At 33.3% G+C, this 26,556-nt stretch overlaps 1 protein-coding gene across 2 annotated transcripts in view; it reads left to right on the top strand.

Annotated features, from left to right (window-relative positions):
• The first annotated feature begins 612 nt into the window (after positions 1-612).
• The window catches only part of LOC129219720 (Na(+)/citrate cotransporter-like), a 56,680-nt gene continuing 30,736 nt past the window's right edge, over positions 613-26,556 (top strand). For both annotated transcript variants that reach the window (XM_054854006.1, XM_054854007.1), the window contains exons 1-2: positions 613-744; positions 19,854-20,003. In XM_054854006.1, the coding sequence (XP_054709981.1) occupies positions 625-744; positions 19,854-20,003 (270 nt within the window). In that variant the 5' untranslated portion in view covers positions 613-624. The remainder of the gene's footprint in view (positions 745-19,853; positions 20,004-26,556) is intronic.

The raw sequence follows: 26,556 nt of genomic DNA, 5'->3' as shown, positions 1-26,556 counted from the left end.
AATATCGTAATAGACAATTTATCGTTATAGACAGTTTGATTATTCATGCTAACATTTTGCTGGGGCCAAAAAAAAAAAAAAAAAAATGTTGTTATAGGCAGTATCGTTATACACAGGTTTCACTGTAACTATATATCTCTTCATCTGCCGTTCCTAAAGGTTATAAGTAATGTAATTTTTTTCAAATAAAAAGAGAGAGAGAGAAAGAGCGGCTGATCCTTCTACTAGACAATTTTCCAAATGAAAACACAAATTTGTTTTCTATCAGTCATAAATCAAATGCTTTTTTTTTCTTCCCCGTTTCAAGTTATAAACAAACTTTTTTCTTCTCTAACTAACATTACACAATGAAAATATAACTAGAACAAGTTTCATTTAAATCCTGCATTCATTTCTCGCAATTTGTGCAACGCATCGACATCAACTCTGTAAATTCGTTTCCTCATTTACTTCGACAGAAGTTCAGGAAGAAAGGGGGGCAAAACTCAACAGGGTTTTACGTCAATGATTTTTCCAGCGGCATTCCGCAGCGCCCTCTCACGTTATTTCCATTTCCACATGGCCTCAAAAAGAAGCGTGGAAACGCATCTTGCAGTTTAATAACTTTTCGCGGCAGGTACGAATATGGTGAGTGATAGCGGTTCCAATCATCTGACTTCAAGTCGCATACGAGTGTGGAAATATATTTTTGGATTTCTTGTACCTTTTATATTACTGCCGTTACCCCTTGCATCCGGAACCAAAGTAAGTTTTTCTTTTCTTTTGATATTTAAGAAAACTTCTCCCAATTTCACTTTTTATCCTGTTTTCTAGTACGAACAATTTAGCCTGAGATTTTATTAAACAAAATTAACCTAAAATTAAAAGTTTTTAAAATAAAAACAGGTCGCAAATCATATTCAGATAAATCTGCAGGCCAAATGTGTAAAATTTAAATGTATTTCAGTTTTCTTCCAGATAACATTTGAAAACTCAGAAAAAGACAAAAAATAACTGCAAAGTTTTGCTAATCGCAAAAGCAGAATCTAGAGAGAAAACTGAAAATCCTTTTAAATACCTAGTCTATATGCTAAAACAAGAATATGTTATTTGTTAACAAACAAACAGTAAATGGCAGCAGATAAATATTTTAAATCATTGAGCTTTGTCTTTATCTGCCAACAATTAAATTATTACCAATCGTGTGAGGCTTGGAATTGTATTTCAAATTTATTTTAAATGTTATAATTCCTGTTCTTTGCAGCTTGGAAATTCCAAACAAATTCCATCATACGCAGGAAAACTCGTTTTTTTTATTTTTTTATTGGTACCAATACTTTAAATGTGAGGGTAAGTTTTCACTTCTGAAATTGCGAAAGATTACTAATTTGGTTTTTAATTAATATCTCCGGTAATCAAAGCCCTACAAGCTAAGAATACTCCCCATCAAGTGACCTTTAAAACAATAAATATATAAATGATCAAAATCGGTTTGTCTGGTTTGGAGCTATGGTATCACAGACAGAAGACACACAGATGTACAAACAACTGAAATTTATAACCTCATACCTTTTTGCTTTGGGGTTAAAAACATCATTTTTAGCTTTTCCATGTAAAATGAAATGTTCTTTTAAATTTTAGCGTTAGGTTTTTTTTATTTTATTATATATAAACAGGTCTATTGGATAATTCATACAGCCATTTTGGTCAACTTTGAGCCATATGGGGAAATTTTGCACCATTAGGACTTTTAGATATTTTTTCCATAGAAACTGAAGAACGCAATGTTCCATTCTGCTGCCAAAGTTATAGTATCAGTTTTCTACTTTTTGTTTCAGAAAATAAGTTGGCAACACTGTCCCGGCGTTTCTCAACCTTTTGTGATCCACAGACCGGTAAAAATATTCGGGGATCGCTCAGGGGGTCTTTCTTCTTTTTTCTCCCAAAAATTTTTTACTTTTATAAATTATGACTTGCGTTAAAGTAGGGTTAAGTTCCAACAATGAAAAGAGTACTTCATTCTAGTGATAGAAAAATATATATAATAAGTCTAATGTGCACTTATATTCCGACACATATGCACAACGTGTGTAATGAAAACATGGATTAACTTAGTGCTTATAAAAAAGAGATGGATATAATATTCTTTTGGCAGTCATTAATTATATTTCTCTGTTGTTCTTTATGGAGCATTAAAGCTTCTATGATTACTCGCGTCATTTCCATGACGGGATCTTCCTTCACTTACAAATCAGAAAGATCGTCTGTCATTGTCAAGGAATAACTCAAAAATTTCAGCGTAAGAGCTTTTGGTTGTGTGTCATCGATGTCGGTATCCTCGTTGGTTTAGTTCTCTCATGTCCCTTCTGAAAACTTTTCTTCCAGTGAGCTCTGCATTGTATGAGTTTAATAACTTTAATTCTGGAAATAACTCTGTCTCCGGAGAAAATGTCTCGGGTCGCCCAAACTCGTTTATTAGCACTCCAAAATACAGTTTATTACGCGTTATATGCAACCTTAGGAGTTTGAGTTTTAAAAGAGTTTGCAGTTGTCTTTATCTGTTTGCAATGCTGCATCCGCGTAAAATCAAAACTCATCCACGTAAAACAAAATAATGGTGCCAAATCTTAAAACGCATATCACCAAATCCACATAAAATAAACCCGCGTAAAATGAGGGTCTACTGTATTTTGATAGTTGAAATTTTAACCCTAACTCCAGTCGATTAACCCTAAACTCCAGTAGGTAGCGTTCATTGCTGACCACTTTTTCGTTTCTTCATTCCCTTGAAATGGCAGTCTTACCAGTAAAACAGTTAAGTTACCGGATCGAGTTCAGCCTTGTCAAAATAAAGCATTCTCTGCTTGTTGAATCAAATTATTATGCTATGGTGAGAATAGAGCCGCTATATAGACAGGCCGACGCATCAGCTTAAGTTTAGCCATTTTGGATCGGATTTTTCATTATTGCACTGCTAGGGTTACCACAGCACAGTTTCGGGTTTCGCCAAATTTGCCGAAAATAATACTTTATTTAGTAAACAATTCACGTGCCGCTAATAATCGCTCGCATTGAACAATCACCAAATGCGAACAACCGCCAGAAAAGACAACCAATCAAACTCGCGCTCCGATCCAAAAAGGCTGATCTTAAGCTGATGCGCCGGCTCGTATATATAGGGGCCTTAGGTGAGAATATTCATTGTTGATGACGTCAGAGCGTTACTCGATCAGTAGATTCGCTATAGGGTCTGTTTACACTTGGAACCTTTGCGAGTTTTAACTTGAAACGCGTTTTTCACAAAACAAAAAATTTCTGATTACTTGCATCTTATTAAAAAAAATATTGTTCTTTCGCTCTAAAATGTTGGGTACATATTTTGTGAGACCTATTCTAGGGCTTGTACATCAATTAAAGTAAACTGGTAGAAAAATACTTTTTTAGGGCAAGTTTTACATCAATTATGCCTTTAACATAAAATTCAGGGTGGCGACAGGAACTGTGAAAAAAAGTTCCCTGACTTTTCCCTGATTTCCCTGATTAAGTTCACCAAATTTCCCTGATTTACGTTACCAATGATAATGGTTTTCTTTCTTTGCTCTACTTGAAATCCATTGTATGTTTGTATAAAATGCAGTATTTTGAACGTTTTAAGTTGTGTAAAGTTGTTGAACTAAAGATATATTTTGAAAAAAAGCTACTTTTTTAATAAAATGGCAGAAAAAAAAAAAAAAAAAAACGAGACAGTTTTTTTTTTGGGGGGGGGGACCTACAAAACAGTATATTAAATTTTTATACTATGGAAAGATTATAAAAATTTAAAAAAAAAAGTATTTTCCTTCCAGAAACCACTTAACACAGGAATTTTAAGAAACTATTAAAATTACTCTTAAAAACATACGTGTATTTATGATAGAACTAAAAAGTAATTGAAATTATTTTGAACTAAGTTTTCAAACAGTATAATAATTGTTGCAAGAATAACAAGTAATAGTGAAAGAATAGAAGTAATGTAGTTATTCTTATATAACTAATTGACATATTTATGCAAAACAGATGAAACCATTTGACATCCATTCATAGGGAACTTTTCTCTAATCAAGAACATAGGTTTTAATGAATGAATACAGCATTTTAACAATAAAAAATAAAGATATTTTCTTAAGTACACAAGTTAACTCTATTTTAAATGATTTTAGTATGTAACAAAAAAAAAAAAAAAATTAGATTGCTTTTGTAACAAACAACTTCGAAATGCAAGAAAAAAAAAAGAAAAAAAAGCAATTAGTTGATTTCAAAATATATATGTATAGAAAAAACTTGGTTATAAAATTAAAGAATTACTTAAATCTGAAGAAAAGAAAACCTTTATAATCTGCGGTGACAACAAATAGTATAACGGCAAAAAACAAAGTTTTTTTATTCAAAGTTCAATTTTAGCAATTAAATTAAAAACGCGAAGAAGTAATAACTTTTAATCTTTTATAGTATTAATTCAAAAACCAAAGATTTCTTCTTGAAATCGTGATTACAGTACTTAATTACTTCGAGACAATGGAATAAAGGCAAAGGAGCTAAGGCATTAATGAAGGCTTCCTCTGTGCCTGCATGGTTGTTTATTTTACGTAGCATTGAAAGCGTAAAAGGAAATTTGAAGCTAGGTAAAATAAACAGCCTAACAGACACAGAAGCAACCTTAGGAAGTTTATCCTGTGGTTAATAAGTAAGATTCAATACTTTGACGTTGAGGAAAAAAGATGCACAAATATGCGGCAGTGTATAATCGCACCTCATTAATTTTACTTTTTTTTGAGCAGTTAATTGCCGGAAAATGCGTAGGGAATTTAGAGTACTTAATTTTGTAAAGCAAAAAAAAAAAAAAAAAAAAAATTTCTTCATAAAATCAATTTTCCCTGATTTTTTGTTATTTTTTCAAAATTCCCTGATATTTCCCTGATTTTTCCCTTATTAATAAAGTTCCCTGACTTTTCCCTGATCTCCCTGATTTCCCTGATCTGTCGCCACCCTGAAATTTAAATATTTAATGCTATAAAAATATTTACCACTTTATGAGTTTTAAAAAAGGGTGTTATAACATCTTACTGTGACAATTAACTGTAATTTAAGACCAATTTTCGAAAAATAAGCCCATTATTTAATTCACAATCATGCGCGGAGAAAAATATTAACTTTTCGCGGTTTGCAGGAAAATTATATTACGTTTTGCATCAAGTATCAATTATTTTGAATGAAAAACCAATTTGAGGGTACTCTATATACATTCATATGTGTATTTGCCGTCGTAAAAAAATCAACTTGCGAAAATGTTTCTGTATTTAGATAAAATGTTTTGAAAACAGAGCGGTTTTCACATGCTCATCAAAGCAAGAAAAGTACTAAGAACCCTATCGATAGAGGGAGGAAAAAAAACTCATGGTCGCTTGTTCACATCGACTTTTAATGTATTAGATTTTTATTAATCCCTCCGACCCACCAACAAACACAATCTGGCACATTTTGGCCTTGCTCTCCCTCCCCCTCGCATACGTTAGAAATTTAAAAATTCAACATTTTTAACTACATCTTCTTAAATTTTCAAACACTTGAAAATAAAATTTATTTTTTCAAGTCCTTTATATTTTTTAGTAACGAACCATGCAATTTTTTCTGAAGCCGGGGCCCCCAACAAAGTGAAGGTCCTAAGCTATAACTTTTTCAGTTGATAGGTAAATCCAGCCCTGAGTATGTTATTGTAGCTTTCATCATTAGTGACGTCATGCCCAGAAGTGCTGTTTTTGAACACCCATTCTGCGCGCAGTTTGATTAATTTTTAATTATATTGAAAAGTTGACTAACGCGAAAATAATTTTCAGAAATGGAGTTTCTCAATGTCCTCTAGCCATTACGAAGAATGAGAAACCATTATAGATTTAGTGAGATACACGAGTAAGAATGCCTAATAAGCACTGTTTGAAGGTTTCGTTTTCAGTTTTGAAACAAACGGGTTTAATGATCTAAAGAATTTTAGCTATTAAATGTTGAATTTCCTTAAATGTTTTTTTGTGTACTGCGACTTCTTTCTTTTTAATTTTTCATTGAAATTGCGCCATTTGTCATTCTGCGTCAAATCAAATCAGTGGTCACGATATCGCGCCAAATAATATCGCAATACAGTAAGTTACTGCCCTAAGCCAGGGCTAAGGCAGAAATACATAAAATGCACCGCCAACTCAGTCATTCTATCCGAGGACTGCAGTTTCGTGCTTTTTAGCCCTCAATCAGCCCGAAATAGGAAGTAACTGAGCTGGAGGCTCGGATGGAATGACTGAGCTTAGCGATGTATTTTATGTAATATCACATTACTTTTTACTTCATGCTTTTCGTGCAAACGCACACTAAAGGAGCACTTTTTTTTTGCTTTCCGCAAGAAATTGCAGATTTGATTTACTATCTTTTTTTTTTGTTACACACATTAAGTTGTATTACGAAAGAACGATGCATTTACAACACTCATTAGTTTTGAAGCTGCGGCCTGAGTGAAATCAATAGTTGTCTTGTGTATGGTCGGAGAGAGGGGGGGGGGGGGGAATGGGTGTCTATGATTGGTTTTCACTTTTTCTTATTTGTTCCTCTCCTAAAATTAATATTTTGGATTTAAAACTCGAGCAGAGCCAGGCGTAACAGCTAAATATTTTCTAATACAACTAGTAGTAAAAAAAAATTTCCGATATTATTTTTATCACGAATGAAAAAAAAATTACCAAGTGGGCGTAATGTATTGGAAATAATACATATTATTTTAAATTATTACTATGATAAATTAGGTAAACGTATGCAAAGGAAAACTTAAGATGAAGCAATAAAAAGACAGATTAAGCGTCTTTTAATACCAATTACGTGCCTAATGATATTACTTAACATTTCTTTTATACAGCACAACCGAACAAAATTTGTTAGTCAGTGTCGCGTTTCTATGTAAAGATCTAAAAAACTACTTAGTGAATATGATTTCTTCATTTTATTTATTCGTCCATTTATTTATTAATTACTGCAAAAGTGGGAAAATATTAAATAAACATAACAAATTCATCAAATTAAAGAACGATGAAAAACTTCCATTATAAATAAGTATTTTGTTTTTTCACCGAACAACACATTTTGCAGTTTGCATGATCTGCTACTTGTTTTTTGAATTATTATTATTATTATTATTATTATTATTTGAGAAATTCTCAATCTTTTTCGAAATTTCATTATCGTTCCTAGAATGTGTTACATTCTTGGGTGAAATCCGTATTTATATTATATATGCCTGTATGTTTACAGTTATTTTCTAATTTCTAATATAGATGTCTGATTTATATAGAAGTCGCAATTTATAAACACTTTTTTTTTTTACATAATTCCAAATTTTCATGTAAATTTAATCGAAGAGCGATACAAAAAAGAAAAAGTAGGAGAGAGGATAAATGCTCTCAAAGATTGAATTTCATTAACATTTTTTTCCCACAAAGAAAAAATTCTTACATTTCTCACATTTCGAGAGCAAATACAGGAGGACAAATGTGTCTGTGTAAGAAATCAAAATTACGATATAGCTTGACCACGAAAAGAAGGCGGATGATCTTGAAGCAAAAACATCATTTGTATCATTTGTAATAGGTTGTTTGTTATCATTTTGGAATAGATTGGATTAGCGAGACCATGCCTCTTACTATTTGGTGCTTTCCGGCAGATTCTACCTAATTACAAATGATGTCTCGCTAGCAGTGAGGCAGATATTGGTCCTTCCGTGTCAAATCAACCCAAAAACAAATTTTCGACCAGACCATCCCAGATTTCATGAAACTTTCAGAAATCTTTCTCTGTGACTTCTTAAATTTACGTATAATTTTGTTTAAATGATTAGCCTTCACTTTGTTCATTTATGGTTTAGATTACATTTGCAAAAATATTCTAATAATCAATGTGAAAGTTGTCGCTGCAATCAATGAATTTTAAAGAAGTATATAAAAGTCAAATAATGTAATGAAAGTCGAAATATGTAGAATTATGTGAAGTCGCAGTGAAAAGAATATATTGAAACTTGCTTTTCGAATAATGAACTGGAATTTAGCTACGAAGGTAGCAATTATGTTTCAAATAGGTAGTGTATACAATTAAAACTTTGACTTTAAGCAATGTATTCTACAACTTTAACAGATAATCACAGCACATTGAAGTTTGACTAGTTTAATGGGGTGATTGTACGTAGTAAATGCCGTTGGCGGAAATACTTCTACAAATGAGATGTTTCTGAAACTCTAAAAGATTTTTTTTTCTGAAAGTGCATGCTTAAAAACAGAGGTTTTAACTATTTTTTAAAAATAATTTGACAAATTTTAGTATTTAAAACAATATAATTTAATCGATGAGCAGATTCAATTTCATTTTTTACACTTCTGCTCAGGACATCACAAGTGATGAAATGCCATTCACTGATGCCATCAGCGCAGAATGCAATATTTTGGCATTAGGTAAACATAAAAATATTATAGCTCATAATACTAATGAATTTCATGTTTGCTTCAGAAAAGCCTTCCTTCAAAATTCTCATTATGATTGCCATTGATATTACTGTTTAATGGCAATCTTTTTTTAAACAATGCGTAAACATTCAGCTCACCAATGTACATCACATCTGACGTCATAAAGATCACGCCTTTTTTCCAAAATCGGACATGATTAAAAAAAAAGAACTATTGGGAAAACTGGCTCCATGTTTTTCTTTTTGCTTATTCTATCAATTTCAGTGACTAAAAGTACTATTTTAGACTGAGGGAAACAGCCTCATTTTGTAGCGAGAAATCTATCGTCTATAATTAATTTTTCATATTTGTTAAAAAGCACGTTTGCTTAACCTACCGGCAGTGCTTTAAAATGTTATAACTCAAATTCTGTGGAAGCCACGTAGTTGTATTATGACACCTCATTCAAAAGACAATTCCTTACACTTAAATGTGATAGGTAATTCGAATAATTTTCAGTAACTTCTAATAGTTGTATGAAACATCAATTCTGAGGCTATGCCAACTTAACTGTCTACAAAAAGTTAATACGTATACATTTTGCAACGTTTCAAATCGTTTTACAGTCTGTTTTACTTAATATTACAACTGCCTACTTCTTATTACCCCCTATAAAGCCTATCCCCCTCCCCCTACATACGGCCCTGGGCCATTTTGACTATTACCAGTTTTGGAAGTTACTTTTAATGAGATATCTCTTTTGCTCTCTGGTAGTGGGAAACATGCTGAACAATAAAACTTAAACACACCGACAATACCAAAAGGATTTTTTTTTTTGAGTGATCATGAATTGCTTATTGTTTTCACTTGACCGCTGAATGACTTCCGTCCTTTGATTTTATTTTTCTATGCTTATAACGCAGGCTTCCATGTGTCTCGGGATCGAATTATTTATAAACGACTTTCTCAACTTTACACAATCCTTTTTACGTGAAAAGAGTGCAAAGCACATAACATCCAGTATCCAGCATATAACATCTAGCAAGGGCCCCTAGCATTCATTTGAATTTTGACGTCTTGAATTGAAATTATGGTTGAGATATAAAGTTATTAGTAGAAACAAGAAACCCAACGAGTAGGGTCCTATCGCAATTCGAGATTGCGAAAAACATAATTTGAATTCAAGATCTGAAATTCAAACTATATTTTCTGTCTTTTTTTTAATTTAATAAAGAAATAGTAGTGCCTGTTTGCACTTAAAGTTGAATTCATTCTGTTTACTATTAACTCTATCTTATCTAGCGTAAAATTTAAACAAAAGAGGAAAGCTTCAAATCAAACTACAAACATTTTTATTGAATAGAAATAATAATCATATTTTATATTAATATTACAATTAAATTTTAAAAGTTTCCCGCCGAATATTTTCTCAAAGAAGTTGAATACGATATTTATGCATAGAACGGGAGAGGGAAAAAGGAAGGAAAGAATGCGAGAAAAGGTGTGGTGCTCTAATTACGGTAAATGCGAATACGAAGTAGAGGCTCTGTAGGGATAAATTGACGGTTGACGTCGGTATAAAGGTGTATACAGTAATGAATTCCTAAACTAGCAATTCTGTGAGTAGTAGACCTCGAATTCATCCTTGTTTCAAAAACATTTCAAACAATCCAACGAAATTTAGTCAGACATTCAATACACAGGTTGTCCACCCTTGTGGATTTCCAATAGCTAATTTTCAAACCATTAGAGATATACATACCGTTCCAATTGATAAAAACCTTCAAAAACAGAAAGAGTCGTAATTTATGAAAATTGGGTCAAAAAATCCGTTTTTGGAAAAATTACAAAACCCTAACTTTTTATAAAGTACCGCAGTCCTAGAAATCATATTTTATTCTTGACACGCTTACATGTTAAACTTTAAAAAAATCCACTCTTTTACGACCTAAAATTGACCGATTTAATAAATTTAAAAAAAAAACTATGATTTTCGAAAATTTTATGATGTCAGCGAAATAACTCTAAATTGCCTTATGCGAGTTGACAAAGTGTGTTAATAGGTTTAAATAAATTTTTCTTCTTTTCGTCAGAAGGTATTATTAATGGTTGAAAAGACTTTGTGAGTATTTAGCTCAAAGGGGAAAAAAAGGCGTTTTATCCTTGTTTTTGGTCATTTTGTTTCAAGAATATCCAATTTCTATTCAGATATTTCATTGGGAAAAAATATATTTTGATTCTAACTTTGTGTAAAAGATACTCACCGTATATTTCAAATTACAGAATGCTAACGAAGAGAGAAAATTAGTATAATTCAATTTGCTGAAAAAGGAAACCGTGAAAATTTCAACTTTTATGCTTTTTAGTCAGCCGAAGATACCTTTGTATTGCAAAAAGATATTTTTATAGCAATTGTAATAATTTATCAACTTTTAACGAAACTTTTTCAAAAAAAAAAAGAAAAATAACGCAGATAATATTAACGGTGGCAGTAAAATTTGTTGCAACATAAACCTCTACATAGTATGAAATAAGGTCTCCAAAAGGTGTTTGTGTGAACGCGCAAAACTCGTGAACTATCTGGTCAATTTCGCTGAAAATTTCAGTTAGATTATTTTAGCACAGTAAAGGTTTGGAGACCGGTTCGAAAAAAGTTCGATACGTAGTTCCTTTCTCATTCCTATTTAAGATACAATTTTCACATAAATCCCCAAATATTTCAGAGAAAAGTTACGTGCATATTTTAATGTAAAAAACGAAAGAACGAAACTTTTTGCGTCAGGTAGAATTTGTTCCAGTTCTCTAACTCAATTAAGATGGGAGTTATTTTTGTTTTTAACTCCAATTTTTCAAAGCTTTGCTCGATTCCATTCACTAATTTCTTCATTAAAACCGTAAATAAAAAGTGAACAAATTGCACCACATTTTTTTTTTTTTTTTTTTTTTTGCAACGTTAGAAAGAGCTACTTTTTTAGGCCTCAAGATCGGTAGCTTCTATCTCAGTTGGAAAAAGAAATTAAAAGCGTTTTAACTTGGATTCGAAAATGACACTGACACTCCTCAAGCAAAAGCTCCTCCTCAAAAAAAGCAATCGCCACTCCGTCTAAAAAACAACAAACACACTTTAACTATAAGATAAAATTATCGGAAAGTTATCCTTTTACATTCAGTTAGTGAGAGCTGTTCGATGTAAAAATGCAGCAAAGTTCCCCCTAACTTCCTTTCTTAGTCTTTTCTGCATATTTTGTAGTCGTAGACTTTAGGACTGTTAAACGGCAACATAAGCGTTTTCCAACGATCAAAATACGAGGAACGCACTAGTCCTTAATGAGAAAATGATTAGCAAATATTTCCTCCTTCATGCAGGTTCTTTCATCTGTAAAGCGTGACCAAGGTGGATGAGAATAGAAAACTCAACGTCATTCTTATATTACTCGAAGAAAAGTTTCTGAGAAATCAGGGAAAGATCCACCCTAGCTTCTCAGTGTATAATGGGGTTGTTTCTGTCAGTCATAAGTACTACTCCTAGGCACTGAAGTTGATAGAATGAGCAAAAAATAGCATAAAACGATGAAAAAACTTTTTTTTTTTCAAAACGTTTCATTTTTAATTAATTTTTTTAAATGTCCGATTTTTCAAACAAAGCATGGTCTTTATGACGTTACAAGTGATGAACTTTAGCGCGCTACTTCACTGGCACTCTGAATGCTTACGCTTGCTGTGCGCCGCGTTTCCACGATATGATAATCAAGAAGCAAATTAAACATTGCGCTCTGCGCTAATGTCATCAGTGAATGGCGTTTCATCTCTTGTGATGTCATGTGCAGAAGCGTAAAAAATGAAATTAAATCAGCGCATCGGTTAAAATTACTGTTAAAAAATATTAAAATTTGCCAAAATATTTAAAAATGGTAAAACCCTATGTTTTCATGCATGCTGTTTCAGAAAATAATACTTTTAAAATTTTGGAAACGACCCCATTCACGTGAAAATTTATTTTATGAATTTAAGGGTGACAGTAACGTAGCGAAGAACAAGGATTAAGAGTCACAGGTGATGCAGTAAATTGATTGCGTGGAAAGTTCAGTATGTGTATTGTTTATTATTTTTATGCATGGAAAGCTGAATAACACAAACCAAGAATTTATTTTCAAATATTTCCTATGTTTGCAACAATATTTACTTTATAAACGAACTGAAATAGACCAACCAATATGCATATAATTGATGCTCGAATTGCTGATAAAGGTAAAAAGTAGACTTTATCTGATATTTTGAATCTTCAAATTATAAAGTTTTAATTTTAGAAACTACAATTAATTTTAAATGAAAGTAAACACACCACACATACACACACACGTGCGCGCGCGCGCACAAACACACCAAATTTCTTTTTCAAACGATATGCACCATTTGGATATGTGAGTTTAGTTTTTTTTTTTTTTTGCTACGGCAGCCTTTTGAAAAAAATTAAATTTTTAAAATGTTTTTCAAGATAACCAATTTTAAAAACTTTGATTTTTGTGAACTATTTGTCGGTACTATCGAGTATATGTATTACTTTTCCTGAAAAGGAGAGCTTCCACTTTGTAGTTTAATAGGTTTTAGGGGCATTTGGGAAAATGAGGGTTTTTCAGAAGCTTTTTACGTAAATGAAAATTTGGAAATTAATTTTTTTTTTTTAACTAGCAAGTGGCCAAAGTCAGAAGACACATTTAATTTAGTTACATGGCCACATTTTCATTTTATGTTGCCGTTTCATTTTTCGTCTTTCTTGTCAATTCAGATAGTATTATAAATTCATTTCTGGAAGATTGACTCATCAACTGTGAAACTTCGTTTTCACCAAAGACAGAATCTTCATTATTTGGGTAAAAGGGAACATGTAGAATAAAGAGCTCCACATGTGTTAAATCCAAATATCCACAGGTGTTTTTTATACCTTCCTAGTTTTGTTATTGGATCTCTTGATAGGACGTCGAATTTTGCAATTCGATTACAATGCGAATATTACAACTACACCCATCATTTTTCTAGACAATTCTTGCTTTATTCATGTTGTTTTTTCTGTCTCGTTTAAATCATATTTCAACAAAAGTACGAAAACGATAATTCCTGTAAAACAAAGAAAATGACAGTGACACATATGTAATAATTTTACGTAAATAAATGAATGATAATCACAATCTATGCTATTCAAAACTGATCGATGAAAACTAGATTCTTTTTCAGTGGTCCAAATTCGACCATTATCACAACTGAAAATTTGAGGAAATCATAAATGAATTTGCATGTTTCCAACATTTTTATACCTACTCTAAAACATTCTTTCACTGCACATCTGAAAAAACAAAATTTAAAATGTACTAACAACACAAAACAGTAACATTTTTTTTTCCAATTTCGCGTTTTGTATGTCATCCTCCAATACTGTGCTGGCCAAATTATTCGACTAAGGCTGTTTTAAAAGCAAATTCTTTATTGATTACATAACTATAGACACATTAACGAACAGTGAAATAATTATCTAATATTTAGTATGCATTCCCTTGTTCTTGATGAGCATTTTAAGTCTTTTTGGCATACTTTTCACAAGGTTTACACCATTTCTTAACTTTTTAAAAAAGGAGGTAAAAAATTATTTATACTCACTATTATATATACTTACATACACATACTCACTAATTACCTAAAACTAACTTTAAATGTAACAGAACATACTAATAAAAAGAACTAGTGAACTGTTTAAGCTGATTGAGGTTATGTTCCTGGTAAGTAGATAAACAAAGCAGACAGTGCTGCCACCTGCAACCTTTAAATTATGCTACAATAACGTAATAATCAGTGTACAGTATGTACTGTACTTTAGCAGTAAAATAAATAGTATTTTAGTACAAATAGTGTACAAAAAAACAAAAACAAAAAACTCTTTAGTCTAACAATTTGGCCAGCACTGTAAATGAATGAAAAGGGATATTTCGATAATTGGGAAATTGGTGCGGTCGTCAAATTCTTCATTATATCTAAAAGCATTTAAGAAGAAAAATGAAGAAAAAAAAATTTATTCGCTAAATTTTTATAAAATACATCAAAAGTAATATTCATCAAAAATTAATCGTATCTTTCGTAAAATAAAAGGCCCACAATCTTTTTCATTCATCCCAGAGTGCAGAAATTATCTGGTAAATGGAAACACCTAAATTTCACATCAAAAATTGCAGGGAATGTGAAATTGACAACTAAATGTTTTTAGCATCTCGTTGAATCCTATTATTTCACATGTGTAGAGCTGCTGGATAGGAAAATAAAAGATCACTAAATTTTATGAAACAACATTTTTCAGTCATCTTTACACAATGATTATGCCTACACAATGGTTTAGAAACAGGCGAACTTTCATGATGGCTTTTTTATGTTGCCTAGTCCTTGCTCAACAGTACTTTAGTTTCAAAAATCTCCACATATGATGCCTTCTTTATGTTGCCTAGTCCTTACTCAACAGTAGTTTAGTTGCAAAAATCACCACAAGGGTGATGATAAAATTTGTTTCGGTTTACCCCATGTTTCATTCTATTTACATTAACCCCATTTTTAAATGTTCCCCAACTGACCTTACCTGAAAAAAACTGTACGGTCGCTATCCGGTTATAGCTAAAATAACGGCGATTGTAATGCGCAGGGGTGGATACAAGGGGGAGGGTCATGTGGATCACCCCTCCCCCGCCAAAACCATCAACAACAGAGTATCCGTCCACATAGTTTTCAAACACTGCATGAATAAAATGGAAACGATTTCAGCAGTATTTTCAACTCATTAATAATATTTGAAATACTATTACTTCCTTTTACAAAAAAGGAAGTATTGTATTCGCGAAAAAAATTTCCCCAAAACTCGACCTTAATTTCCATTTTGCTCACCCCCGAATGAATGTTGAGTTTTTTTTTTTTTTTTTTTTGACTCCACCACACGTGAATAAGCGCCTAAGAACGTATAGACACGCGAAATAACCATTTTGACGATTCCCGAGTTAATTACAACGAGTTTTCTCGTGACGTCTGAATGTACGTATGTATGAATGTGCGGATATGCGTATGTGCGTATGTATGTCGCATAACTCAAGAACGGTATGTCCTAGAAAGTTGAAATTTGGTACGTAGACTGCTAGTGGAGTCTAGTTGTGCACCTCCCCTTTTGGTTGCATTCGGGTGTTTCTAAAGGGGTCTTTTGCTCATTTTTGGGGAAAATCAGTGTTAATTTCGATGTAAGCTTTATTGGTGTTACACCTTGGCGGACACTTGGTGATTTATCGCCAGTCTTTTGGTCGCCAAGTTTTTTCACCGATTTGGCGACAAATTTGGCGATTGTTTTTTAAATCTGGTTTCAATTTGTGCTCTGTTGGTGATATTTAGAGAAATAACTATTGAATCACATCAAAATTGCCAATAATGGGAAAATGACATTAAATTGGAGTAAAAGGAAATCATGTAATGCACACTTCAGCTCGGTTTTTTTTCCATTACGTATGATATGAAATTAATTTGTATCACTTGTGCCTTTAAGGGACCTTATGCGTGGTTGATTTGATGCTTTTTATTGAAACAGTAACAGTTTCATAAAATTTTCGTACCTAAAACCATAGACTCGTTCATGGGGACGGAGGGAGATTGTCATTCTTTAGTAGCATGAACCCCCTAAAATGGTAGTCTGTATCAGCTACTGGTCATGCCCCCTCCCCCTAAACTGTTGACAATAGTATACGTCCACACTGTGTCCAAACACTGAATAAAATGTAAACGATTTTAGTAATCTTTTCAATTCCTTAATTACTTTTGGAAGTAAATATTTGAAATACTACTTATTTCCAGTGCTTATGCAATTAATTTGTAACGTTTATGTCAATTAGGGGCCCTATTTCTCGCCTATTATGTGCTTTTTATTGGAACTCAAGCAGTTTCTGAAATTTTTCGTGCCCAAAATCATAGGTTCGTTCATGAAGAGGGGGGGGGGGAGTCCTTACTTAGCATTACCTTCCCCCTAAAATGGTATTCTGTATCCGACCCTGTGGATATGTGCCGATCGTTTTCGAAATCCACAAATGTAAAACTTTTCTAAGCCTGCTTTTAACGCCTGCAAATCAGTCTCAAAAATGCATTCCGATTTAATACTTATTACGGGGTTTTCAAGGTTGGTCGAACACTGAATAACGATTCAAGGAATTGTCCTTGTTGCGAATCATGCTAAAACTGCTCCTTGACGAAGTGACATCGCCCGAGCGTGATTCAATGGAAACTTCTGCGGAAGAATCCATCTGTATTACATAACCGAAGAGCCATGAAGTGACACTTAATGTTCCGTTCGAATGGATTTATTCGAAATTACAGCAATGATTTGCGTATTTAAATTTTCACATGAACTCGTCTAAGTCGAATAGAGTGTGGGATGATTTCTGATTAAAGCTAAGGAACCAATTCTTTTAGCTCTTTAGATTCTCTTTGCCAATTTTTAATCATTGTTTTATGTTTTTCAACTTTATTTTATTTTGTTTTAATTGTTTTTTTTTATGGGTTTCAATTTATTTAATTTTTGTACTTGAACATTTTGAAAAGAAATTACTTAAATAAATGAGCAAACTGGGATAATTCAAACCATGAAAACTCTTTTATAAAACCTATCACAAGCTTACTAACCGGTTTCAAGCATTGAAAATTTTCGAATTTATCATGACAGTTGCAACAGGGTTACCAAACATCCCGGATTTTAAAGGACTGACCTTTCCTTGGAAAAACTGTCTAACGTACCGGGGAACATTGATAAGGGACGGCTAAAGACTCGTATTCTAGCCAAGAGCAATGCTTTATAAAACAATACAGGGAATGGGACACAGTTTAAATAAAAAAAACTAGTTGAAAGTAAAACATAAAATGTGGAATTAAGAAAAATAAAGAAAAACATGGATGGTTTCTGTTATGATGTTAGCGGGTCCTGTTCCATTGGTTAAACCAGAATTCGTTGTGGCTATTAGTACAACAAATGTAAGTTGCAATAAAATTTATCACAACTTGAAGACACGTAAAAATTTGAAAAAAGGTTATACAGTAGTAAAATAGTAAAGTATTGATGATATGATTTTTTGAAAAATTAGTTTTTTTCAACATTATATTAGAATAATTATTGCATTACAATAAAAACTGGTCAGTGTTTATTCTTTAACGGTTTTGAATTTTAGATTTTTTTTCTTTTCTTTTGTTTTGTTTTAATTTGTTAACTCTTCTTTTAGTTAGTTCCAACTGTAGAGTTTAACTCTATTTCTGCTCAGTTTCAAAATCAAAATGTTTATTAATGACGCGTTGAAAGAAAACAAAAAGAGTTTCCACGGAAAAGACAAGCAGAAAATAAACTATTCTCTTTTCGTCCGGAAATGGAAAAGCAAAATGGCTAGCTCAAAATTATGCTTAAAAAAGTTTTAATTAATTATTTTTTTGTAGTGAAAATATAGATCGAATAGAATTTAGATTTAAAAAAATTATTGCCGTGAACAAATTGTCATTTTTACAAAACTGCGTCTAAATAATTAAGAGGCAAAAGCACATATCTGTAACGAACAAACTGTCGCCCCTGTAAACTAATACATACGTCCTTTTCTGCCTTATAAATCGGATGTTTGCCTTTCCATCTCATCGGTGTTCAGACAGTATAGATTCTTTCTCAGCCGATGTTTACTTCATTAATTGCTTTCTCAATCTATTTGCATAAATGAGACACTTTTGTGCATATATTCGCCCTCTATTCTCAGAATTTTTAACTTTGGCTTCCAACTGTTATGTGTTCGGACATAAGGAGTTTTTATGTATATAATATGGAAAAGTGATGATCTGTACGTGCTGTATGAATGACTGTACTGTCACACCCGTAACACGCACAAACCATTATTTTTTAATTAAAAATTTTTAAAGTGAAACTTTTTGTGCGACTGCTTTGGAATTCTGATCGGTACACTCTTGTGTGACTAAAGCGACGTCGTTGTTTCGTGTGACGAAAAGTCGCACATGCGCTCTTCTCGCTTTCTTTTTTTTTCGTTATCCATGGTTGCATGTGCTGCTTTGATTACAGCTGTTGGTAACAAACAGAGCCTACGTTGAAACACGTGTGTATAACCAACGCATTTCGAGTATTGTTCGTGTTCTCATTGTTTATAATCTAATTTCTTCAGTAAAATGTACAATTTTATTGTGAATAAGTCTGAAACGTCTTGGTTGGGACTCGATCCGGGGTCCAATGGGTTCGAAGCTTAGGACTCTGCCGATTGAGCCACTTGATTGTCAGTCAGATTACTCTGTGCGGCAATAATAGCATGTGTACAAAAACGATAATTTATCTTCTTAAGAACAAAGAAGATGATACACAGTAACACATGTAATGTTTTTTGTTTTACGTAAATAAATGAATAATAAACACAATCTATGGTATTCAGAAGTGAGTGATGAATAATTAAATTGCCTCCTTACAGTACAAAAGTTTCACTTCTATCGCATGTCTTTGCGACACGCCCTTTTTTTTTTTTTTTTGTTGAGCAACCACGATTGCTTATTGCTTTCACTTGACTGTTTTTGGCGTGCTATCATTTTATTTTCCCACCGTCACCCTCCGCACCATCACCGTCGACCGGCTCCTCACGATGCTGCTCCTATAGCGAAAGCGGTCTCCAGGTTGCATCCATATCCTACACACACGCGCATACATACACAACTACACACACACACGCACACACAACACACACAAACACCTACACACATACACACACATACACATACAAACACCTACACACATACACAAACACATACACACACATAAACACATACACACACATTCACGCCTGCACACAGACACAAACACATATGCCTACACACGCCCATACACGTACCCCCCCCCCCCCCCACACATTCATACACACAATTACCCACACACTTATGCCAGCACACAGACACAAATACACATGCCTACACACACATACACATACCCCTACACATAAACACACATACCCCCACACACACATAAACACACATGCCTACATACACACACACACACTCGTGATTTCGAGAAACATAATTTGAATTCAAGAGGTCAAAATTCAAATTAATTTTTTTTTCTAAAGAAAGTTGATATTTCATGTTGTGATACATAGAGGTCCCTCACAATTCGGATATATCACAATTGAAAGCCAAAGTTAAAAAATCCGGGGAAAAAGTGCAAACGTGTGCGTTAAAAAGTCATTTAATGCGTTTAATTAATCTCGTTCATTGTTATTAAATTGTCTAAAACGCATCATTAAAATTATCTTAAATGTTTCATACTTTTTTTTTCTTCAGGAATCTCGATGTGGCTACGTAATATTGCTAATGGCCTGTTATTGGGTGGTGGAGCCCATTCCTGTTGCCGCGACGTCACTACTTCCCATCGTATTGCTGCCTCTGCTAGGAGTCATGAGCACCAACGATGCCAGCAAGGAATACATGAACGTAAGTTCACTGATTCAGGGTTAGTTTGACCCGTCCCTCATTTTCGCTCCTTTTAACCTACTGACTCACATTTTCGTACTGTTTTTGTATTTATTGGCATGAAACTGAATAAAAACTCCTCGATAAGTAGAAACTCAATAGAAATGTTGAATATCAATAGAGACTCGTCCCTTTTATATAGTGTTTCTGGTTGAGTAGTTAGGATATGGTAAAATGCATGTTATTTCTTCAATAGCCTCTATATTTTTTACTTTCCTGTGTGGTCAAAACTTCTTTGCACATTAAGAGCGTGCTTACAAAGGAAATGTAATGAACCGGCTTAAAGCCGGAAGTAGGAATCATCGATCATTCCCATTTCGCTGCTAACCAGGAAACTGTACATACTATTATGTAACAATGAAAAATAACGTTGAATAAGTGGCAATCGAAACAGCGCAGTAAAGCATGTTTTTGGACGTATAAATTGTTTGCCCTCGTGTCCCTTTTATCGAAATGTGAGGTCTTGCCGTCTGCCAAAATAGCAGCAGTCGCCAAATTTAGAGAGTCCTCAGTGAAAAATGGATGACAACCTTCACATGCTTTGTGGATGGGAATCTTGCCACATAAGCAGACGGTGAAATCCCGTAGTTCTGCAGTCCATCTTTTCTCGCCAAATCTTGAAATTTGGTTTATTTTCTTAAATTTTGGCAGATTTAACGATTTTATCTCTCGATGAGGGGTAGGGGCAATAATTTATGCACAAAAAAGAAAAAAAATGTCTCAGTATGCTCTTTCAATAGCTACCTAGTTTTTTTTTTTTAATTTATTTATTTATTTTTTTTTTCAATTATAACACAATTTGTGTGGTTAAGGAGTATGCAGGCCCTTCATTTACAAATTTTCCAAGGGAAGAGGTGGAGGGCATTTTATTGGAAAAAAAACATCAAAATACAAACAAAAATTCTTAATTGCATTATGTTTTTTACATCCGAAGGAGGGCAATTGAACGCACCGCCCTGATCGCTCGAAAATTTTCCTTCATAGATTTTTTTTTCTTATTGCGGTTTGAAAACCTGTGCAATAAGCTGACTTTTGTGTAATGTAAACGACCTCTAGCTTTTAAAAGAATCAAGCTTTTAAAAGAATCAGATGCGATCACTTTCCTTAGTAATACTTTATAATGCAATATATATTCTTTCTTTCTTTTTTTTTTTTGGTAACTGTTGAATTAATTAATTATGTTATGTAATGTCATGCTTATATAGTCCCTTTTGATAAAACAATTTTCCTGATGTAGTAACTTTAAAGAACGAAACATAATTTACAATACGTATATTTACATAGTATAAAATAAGCAAGAGATGATTTTGTATTCGCAACGCACCTGTTAGGTTTCAGCATCTGCTCTAAACAAACAGCTTTCAGTAACTTTATAATGATCCCCATTGTGCAAATGTTTGAGGCATTCTATTTCAACGAGTTGTTTGTACATCATTATTTATTCTTTCAGGACTTTCTTACATTTTAAAGCAGTAATTTAGCATCGCTCAGATTAATGACTACAGTGGATACGCGCTACAACGCGATTCGACTTAAGCGAATTGGCTATAAGGTGAGCGTTTCACGAGTGACGAATTTTATAGCTAACGCGTAATTCATCGCCTGCAACGCGAAACTTTTCAAATGGGAATAGCAGTGCATAAGTATCGGATTCGTTATTGGCTCCCAAAAATTGGTTTCGTGGATGGATTTCCCTTTAAGGAGGGATGCAAGTTTAGGAGCCTAAAATGTTTAGTGTTGTTTTTCGTGAATTTGTTAACAGGAAAGAAATAACCAGAATTTCTATAAACTTGGAGGATATTTTATTCATCTTTTGAAGTACACTTCGTAATTTTTAGAAGCCATTTCCACCAGAATTAGTGGAGTTAAGAGATGCGGTTCATGGGGCAGTCTCCATCAGAGCTTGCTGCTGGTGGGCATTACTGAAGTCACAATTTTTGTCTGTAATCATTACAATTTTTCTTTTTCATAAACAACATATTTCCTAAGAATATAAACCTAATTGTGATCAAAAAAAAAATAGGAAAATGGTATGTTTTTGAGGTGTTTGATTACAATGTTATGTTTTTCTACCATTCCTTTCACATTTCTTGCATTAAAAATTTTTTTTAATGAAATATCATCAAAGAGTTAGGTTCATACAGAGTATAATTGAATAAAGAATACTCACACAAATTTTAAGAACGATTGGTCAGTAACTGTTATAACTAGAATGCCCATCAGTTGAAAAAAAAAAGCTGTTACGAGAAAAGTGCGTATGAAAGAAAAACTGTGAACGTTTTCGAATCTCCACAGTCACTTTAAGTGCTCTGCTCATAGCATCCAGAGGCGTAGGAACTTGGTGGAAGTAGGGGGAGCTGAGACACATTATGCCATAACCAGAAAATAATTTAAGGGGGGGGGGGGCACTGAAATTTTTCCCCCATAAAATATTAGCTTCTCAAAGCTTTTCTCTCTCCATCTCTCTCTCTCTCTCTCTCTTTCCCAGCAAAATTTTCAATCATATTTAATAAATACATTATATATGGAGATAATGTGGTGATAAAACTTTGGTTTTGAAAGGGGATCAGTCAGTTCTCGAAGATGAGAGCGTATAAGGGAAAATTTAAAAATTCTTGTTCTAAAAACGAGTTTTTAAGCGATTTTTGGAATGTTAAGAGGAGAAAAGGTTCGAATAAACTTCCCTGGAAAATTTTCGAAATTAATGTCTTAAAAACGGATTATATACCATATTTGTTGTCGTTAGTGGAACTAGTAATATGACTCGAGGGATTGTCCTCGAACGAATTTTCAAATCGATTTACATTTCCCTCTCAATATTTCGAATTTGAAGATCCAAAATCGCTATTGTAGACAATCTTCAATGATGTCAGGGGAAAAGGCTGTACTAGGGTTCTACTCTGGTAATTTTTCAAAGTTGTCCGAGGGAGCGCTCTTCAATGCTGTTATCAGAAAAGGTTCAGAAGTTCATTCTCCTTATTTTTTTCGAAATTATAATTTCTAAAAAACGCGACTGCGGATGATATTTGTCAGCGTTAGGGGGCAGGTCCCGTATAACAAAATGTGAGGCCCTAGGCCTGCAATAATTTCAGGGCTCCCTGAAGACTCTATTAGCCCTGTCGGAATGCATTTTCGGGGCCCCAGAACTATGTAAATTATTTATCATGTGCATTCACGAATCCCCTTCGGGGCACTAGAAATTGTGGCATAATAAATTCGCTAGTGGCAGAATTAATAAAAATTCTCCTTTAAGGAAGTTCTTTTCTAAATAAAATGACATTTTTTTAAAAATTATTACTTTTAAAAATACATGGAATTTTTTCGTATAGTTGTAATGATATGCATAATTATTCCCCTTAGGCCAGGTCAATTAGGCCGATGTCTAATTGGCCTGTGACGTAATCAGGCCCTGGTTAGTCGCCGGGCAACTTTTTGAAATTGAATTCTCAAAAAGGGAATATTATTTAATTTCCCATGTTGTTGGAGAACAAGGTATTCAGGGACTCTCGGAAATTTTCAGGGAACCGAGTCCTGAAAACGAAATTTTTAGGCGATCGTCTGTAATAATTTTGAAAGAAAAGGAGGACTTCGGCAGCGTAGCATTTAGAAGACTCTTATTTTCTGAGAACTAGAAAAAGGGAAAAAGATGAAACAAGAGGGTGGAGAAACAGAACGTTGGAAATGTGTTAAAATGAAGTGTTCGTTATGTATTTTATTGTTCAGATAAATTTTAGTTAAAGTCTTTGAGAGAAACTATAAAATATTGTAGGAGTTTTTTTAATAAATTAAAAATAATAAATGAATAGTTACAATTTCGGCATGAAAATATATCTGTATGTGACCAAAAAAAACGTAAATTAGGAGAGCAAAAAATTTGAAATGTTCCTGTACCTTTAGAATGATATTTATCTTTTCAGTTTTATAACTTCATGAAAAAAAATCCATCCCTGACGGTTTAAAATGAAACAAAATAACGTGCACATTTTTTTTTAAAATTTTTTTACAGTAAGATAGTTCTAAAAATTGCGTTTTTTATCACAGCAATGATTTGCGCCTACAAAAGTAATTTCTGAGTACGCCACCGATTTATGTTTTTTCTTTTGATTTCCCATTAAAAATAAATAAAAAATTTGTTTGAATAATATCTATTTCGGGCGCTACAGGGGGGTCTCTATCTGGCAACAGATTACTTTCGGTTTCGATAGATCATCGAACAATGGCATTTTTGCGATCTGAAGGTACCTTTTGATCGAAACATAGAATTTAAACCCGAAATATATGTACGTTTATGTTCCCTCGAGAATTAGTTTAGGACTGTTTCTTGTTTTGTAATTACATAGACTTTTGGGAAGTCTTTAAAGATTTTTCTTTGTTCGAGGCTTAACTTTTTATGAAGGAGTAAAAAGTGATAAAAGAGAGAAATAAACGACGGAGTAAAAAAAAAATTAATTAATTAATTTGTTTGTAAATGGGGATCCCCCCCCCTCCCCGAGTTTTTATTTATGTAGGTAATTGCAATGAATAAAGAACACGACCAATTGGTCCTTTAGTTTAACTTTCACGTTATATTTTGGAAGTTTATTTTAATCAACCAGTTTCAAAGGACTCCGCTGGAAATTCTTTACATTGTGCCTTTAGAAGTCAGATATCTTAAAATAAGATAAGTTTCTGGAAAGTTGAAAGCATTTGATTTGAACAAGTTGCTTACCTTAGTAACCTTTTTTTATAGTTATGTCTGTAGCGCCTTCCATATTATTCATATTTAAATGCCAAACTGACTCACTATCCTTTTTGTGATAACGTGACATTGCAGGCCGCGGGGCAAAGCCCACTTTTCCGCAGCCGGTAGGATAGCTTGTCTAAAATTCTTTTATTTTTCTTCCGGGAATCAAGAGGTGTGTAAAAAGTGAGAAAAAAGGTGAAGGTGGACTCAAGTGCACTGACCACTCCCTCTGTCCTCTGCTTTTGTTGCTTATTAGGTGGAAATTCTTAGAAAAGGCAGATCACATTTTTGAAATCAGGTTTGAGGTAAGCAATGTACGAAAGAAAGCTGCTGTGCGAGAATTTTTCCGGGGGAGCTGAGCCGGTCTGAAATATTCCAGGGGGAGCTCAAGCTCCCCCAGCTCCCCCGGCTCCGACGCCTATGATAGCATCGGAACTAAACAGAAATTTTCACTGAAGTTTTGGCAATGGTTTTACTAATATTTTATGACAAAAAAGTGGATTTTTTGACCCGTCTTCACTGGTTTCCCCTCTTAACATCATTGACAGCTGAAGTTCCCACACCGAACTAGTCTAAACGTCGCTATGTCAGTGTCTACAATCACTTCACACTTTCATTTTTTCCCCTTCATTTTAAATATGAAAGTTGATGAAATACATTGATACCTAAATATGCTGTTTTATCTAAAGATTGTGAGGATAGAGAAATAAAAAGAGAAATTTTTAGACAGTTAAAGATTATCGGTGTGCTTGAGGGAAAAACAATAGATGAAAATGTTATAAAAGAAAAGGCGAAACAACTGTGTTCAGAAATAATATTAGAATAACGATCTGATCACGCAGCGGAGATCATCATCATCTTCATGTTTTAAGCTATAAATATTATAACTATATCTACTGTACAGTACTATTATAGTGCAGAATTTTATTACTCTTATTGAACCAACTGTACTGTTTTATTTTAGGTCTCTCTCATTAATAATTGATTTTGTGCATTGTAACAGTATTCAGTTTTTTTTTTAATAAAAGAAACGGTGATATGTAGTTAAAGAATGGTTTAAAACAGTTATATGAGTGCTTACAAATCTCTGAAATAATTGGTTATGCTCTTTAAAAATTTATATGTACATATAATTTTCCACAACGCCAAATTTCGACTTACGCGAGTGGTCTTAGGATGCATCCCTTGCTTAAATCGAGACCCGACTGTAACATGATACTATATTGATAAAGAAGGGACTGATTGTAATGCTGCAATTTTTTTCAATTTTATCACGTGATACGTTTGTTTTGAAATTTAAAGATTCAACGACTACTTCAGATGGTAATTGCTCAATGTGAAGATTGACTTGAAAACATACTAAGGCGCTGTCCATAAATGATATCACACTTTTTTTCAACAAATGTGACCCCCTCCTCCCCTTTGTCACGACGTGTCACATTTCACTTTACCCCCTCATCTTCCCTTGTCACATATGTCACGCTGGTTTTTAAAAGCATATTGTTATAAAAAAAAGTGTGATGTCACACTTCTTCCTCCCCTTTGTCACAAACATTCACATTATCACGAACCTTCCCCCCCCCCTTCCTTCAATGTATGACAGCATTCGTAGACGACCTCAAAATTCAATTGAATTTTTTAAATTATTTGTCGGCGCATTTAAATATATTTCATGTTCTGGAAAATTCATCGCAAATATTTCTTAAAAGTATATTTCTAGAATTAATATCCATCAAACTATGAGTGGAGGTATTAAAAATAAATAAACTGTATGCCAAAATTACCCTGAAT

This window comes from Uloborus diversus, chromosome 4 (assembly GCF_026930045.1).
Source record: "Uloborus diversus isolate 005 chromosome 4, Udiv.v.3.1, whole genome shotgun sequence".
NCBI classification, from domain to species: Eukaryota; Metazoa; Arthropoda; class Arachnida; order Araneae; family Uloboridae; genus Uloborus; species Uloborus diversus.
The sequence above is the reverse complement of the archived record's forward strand: the minus strand, read 5'-3'. Positions and strand labels throughout refer to the sequence as shown.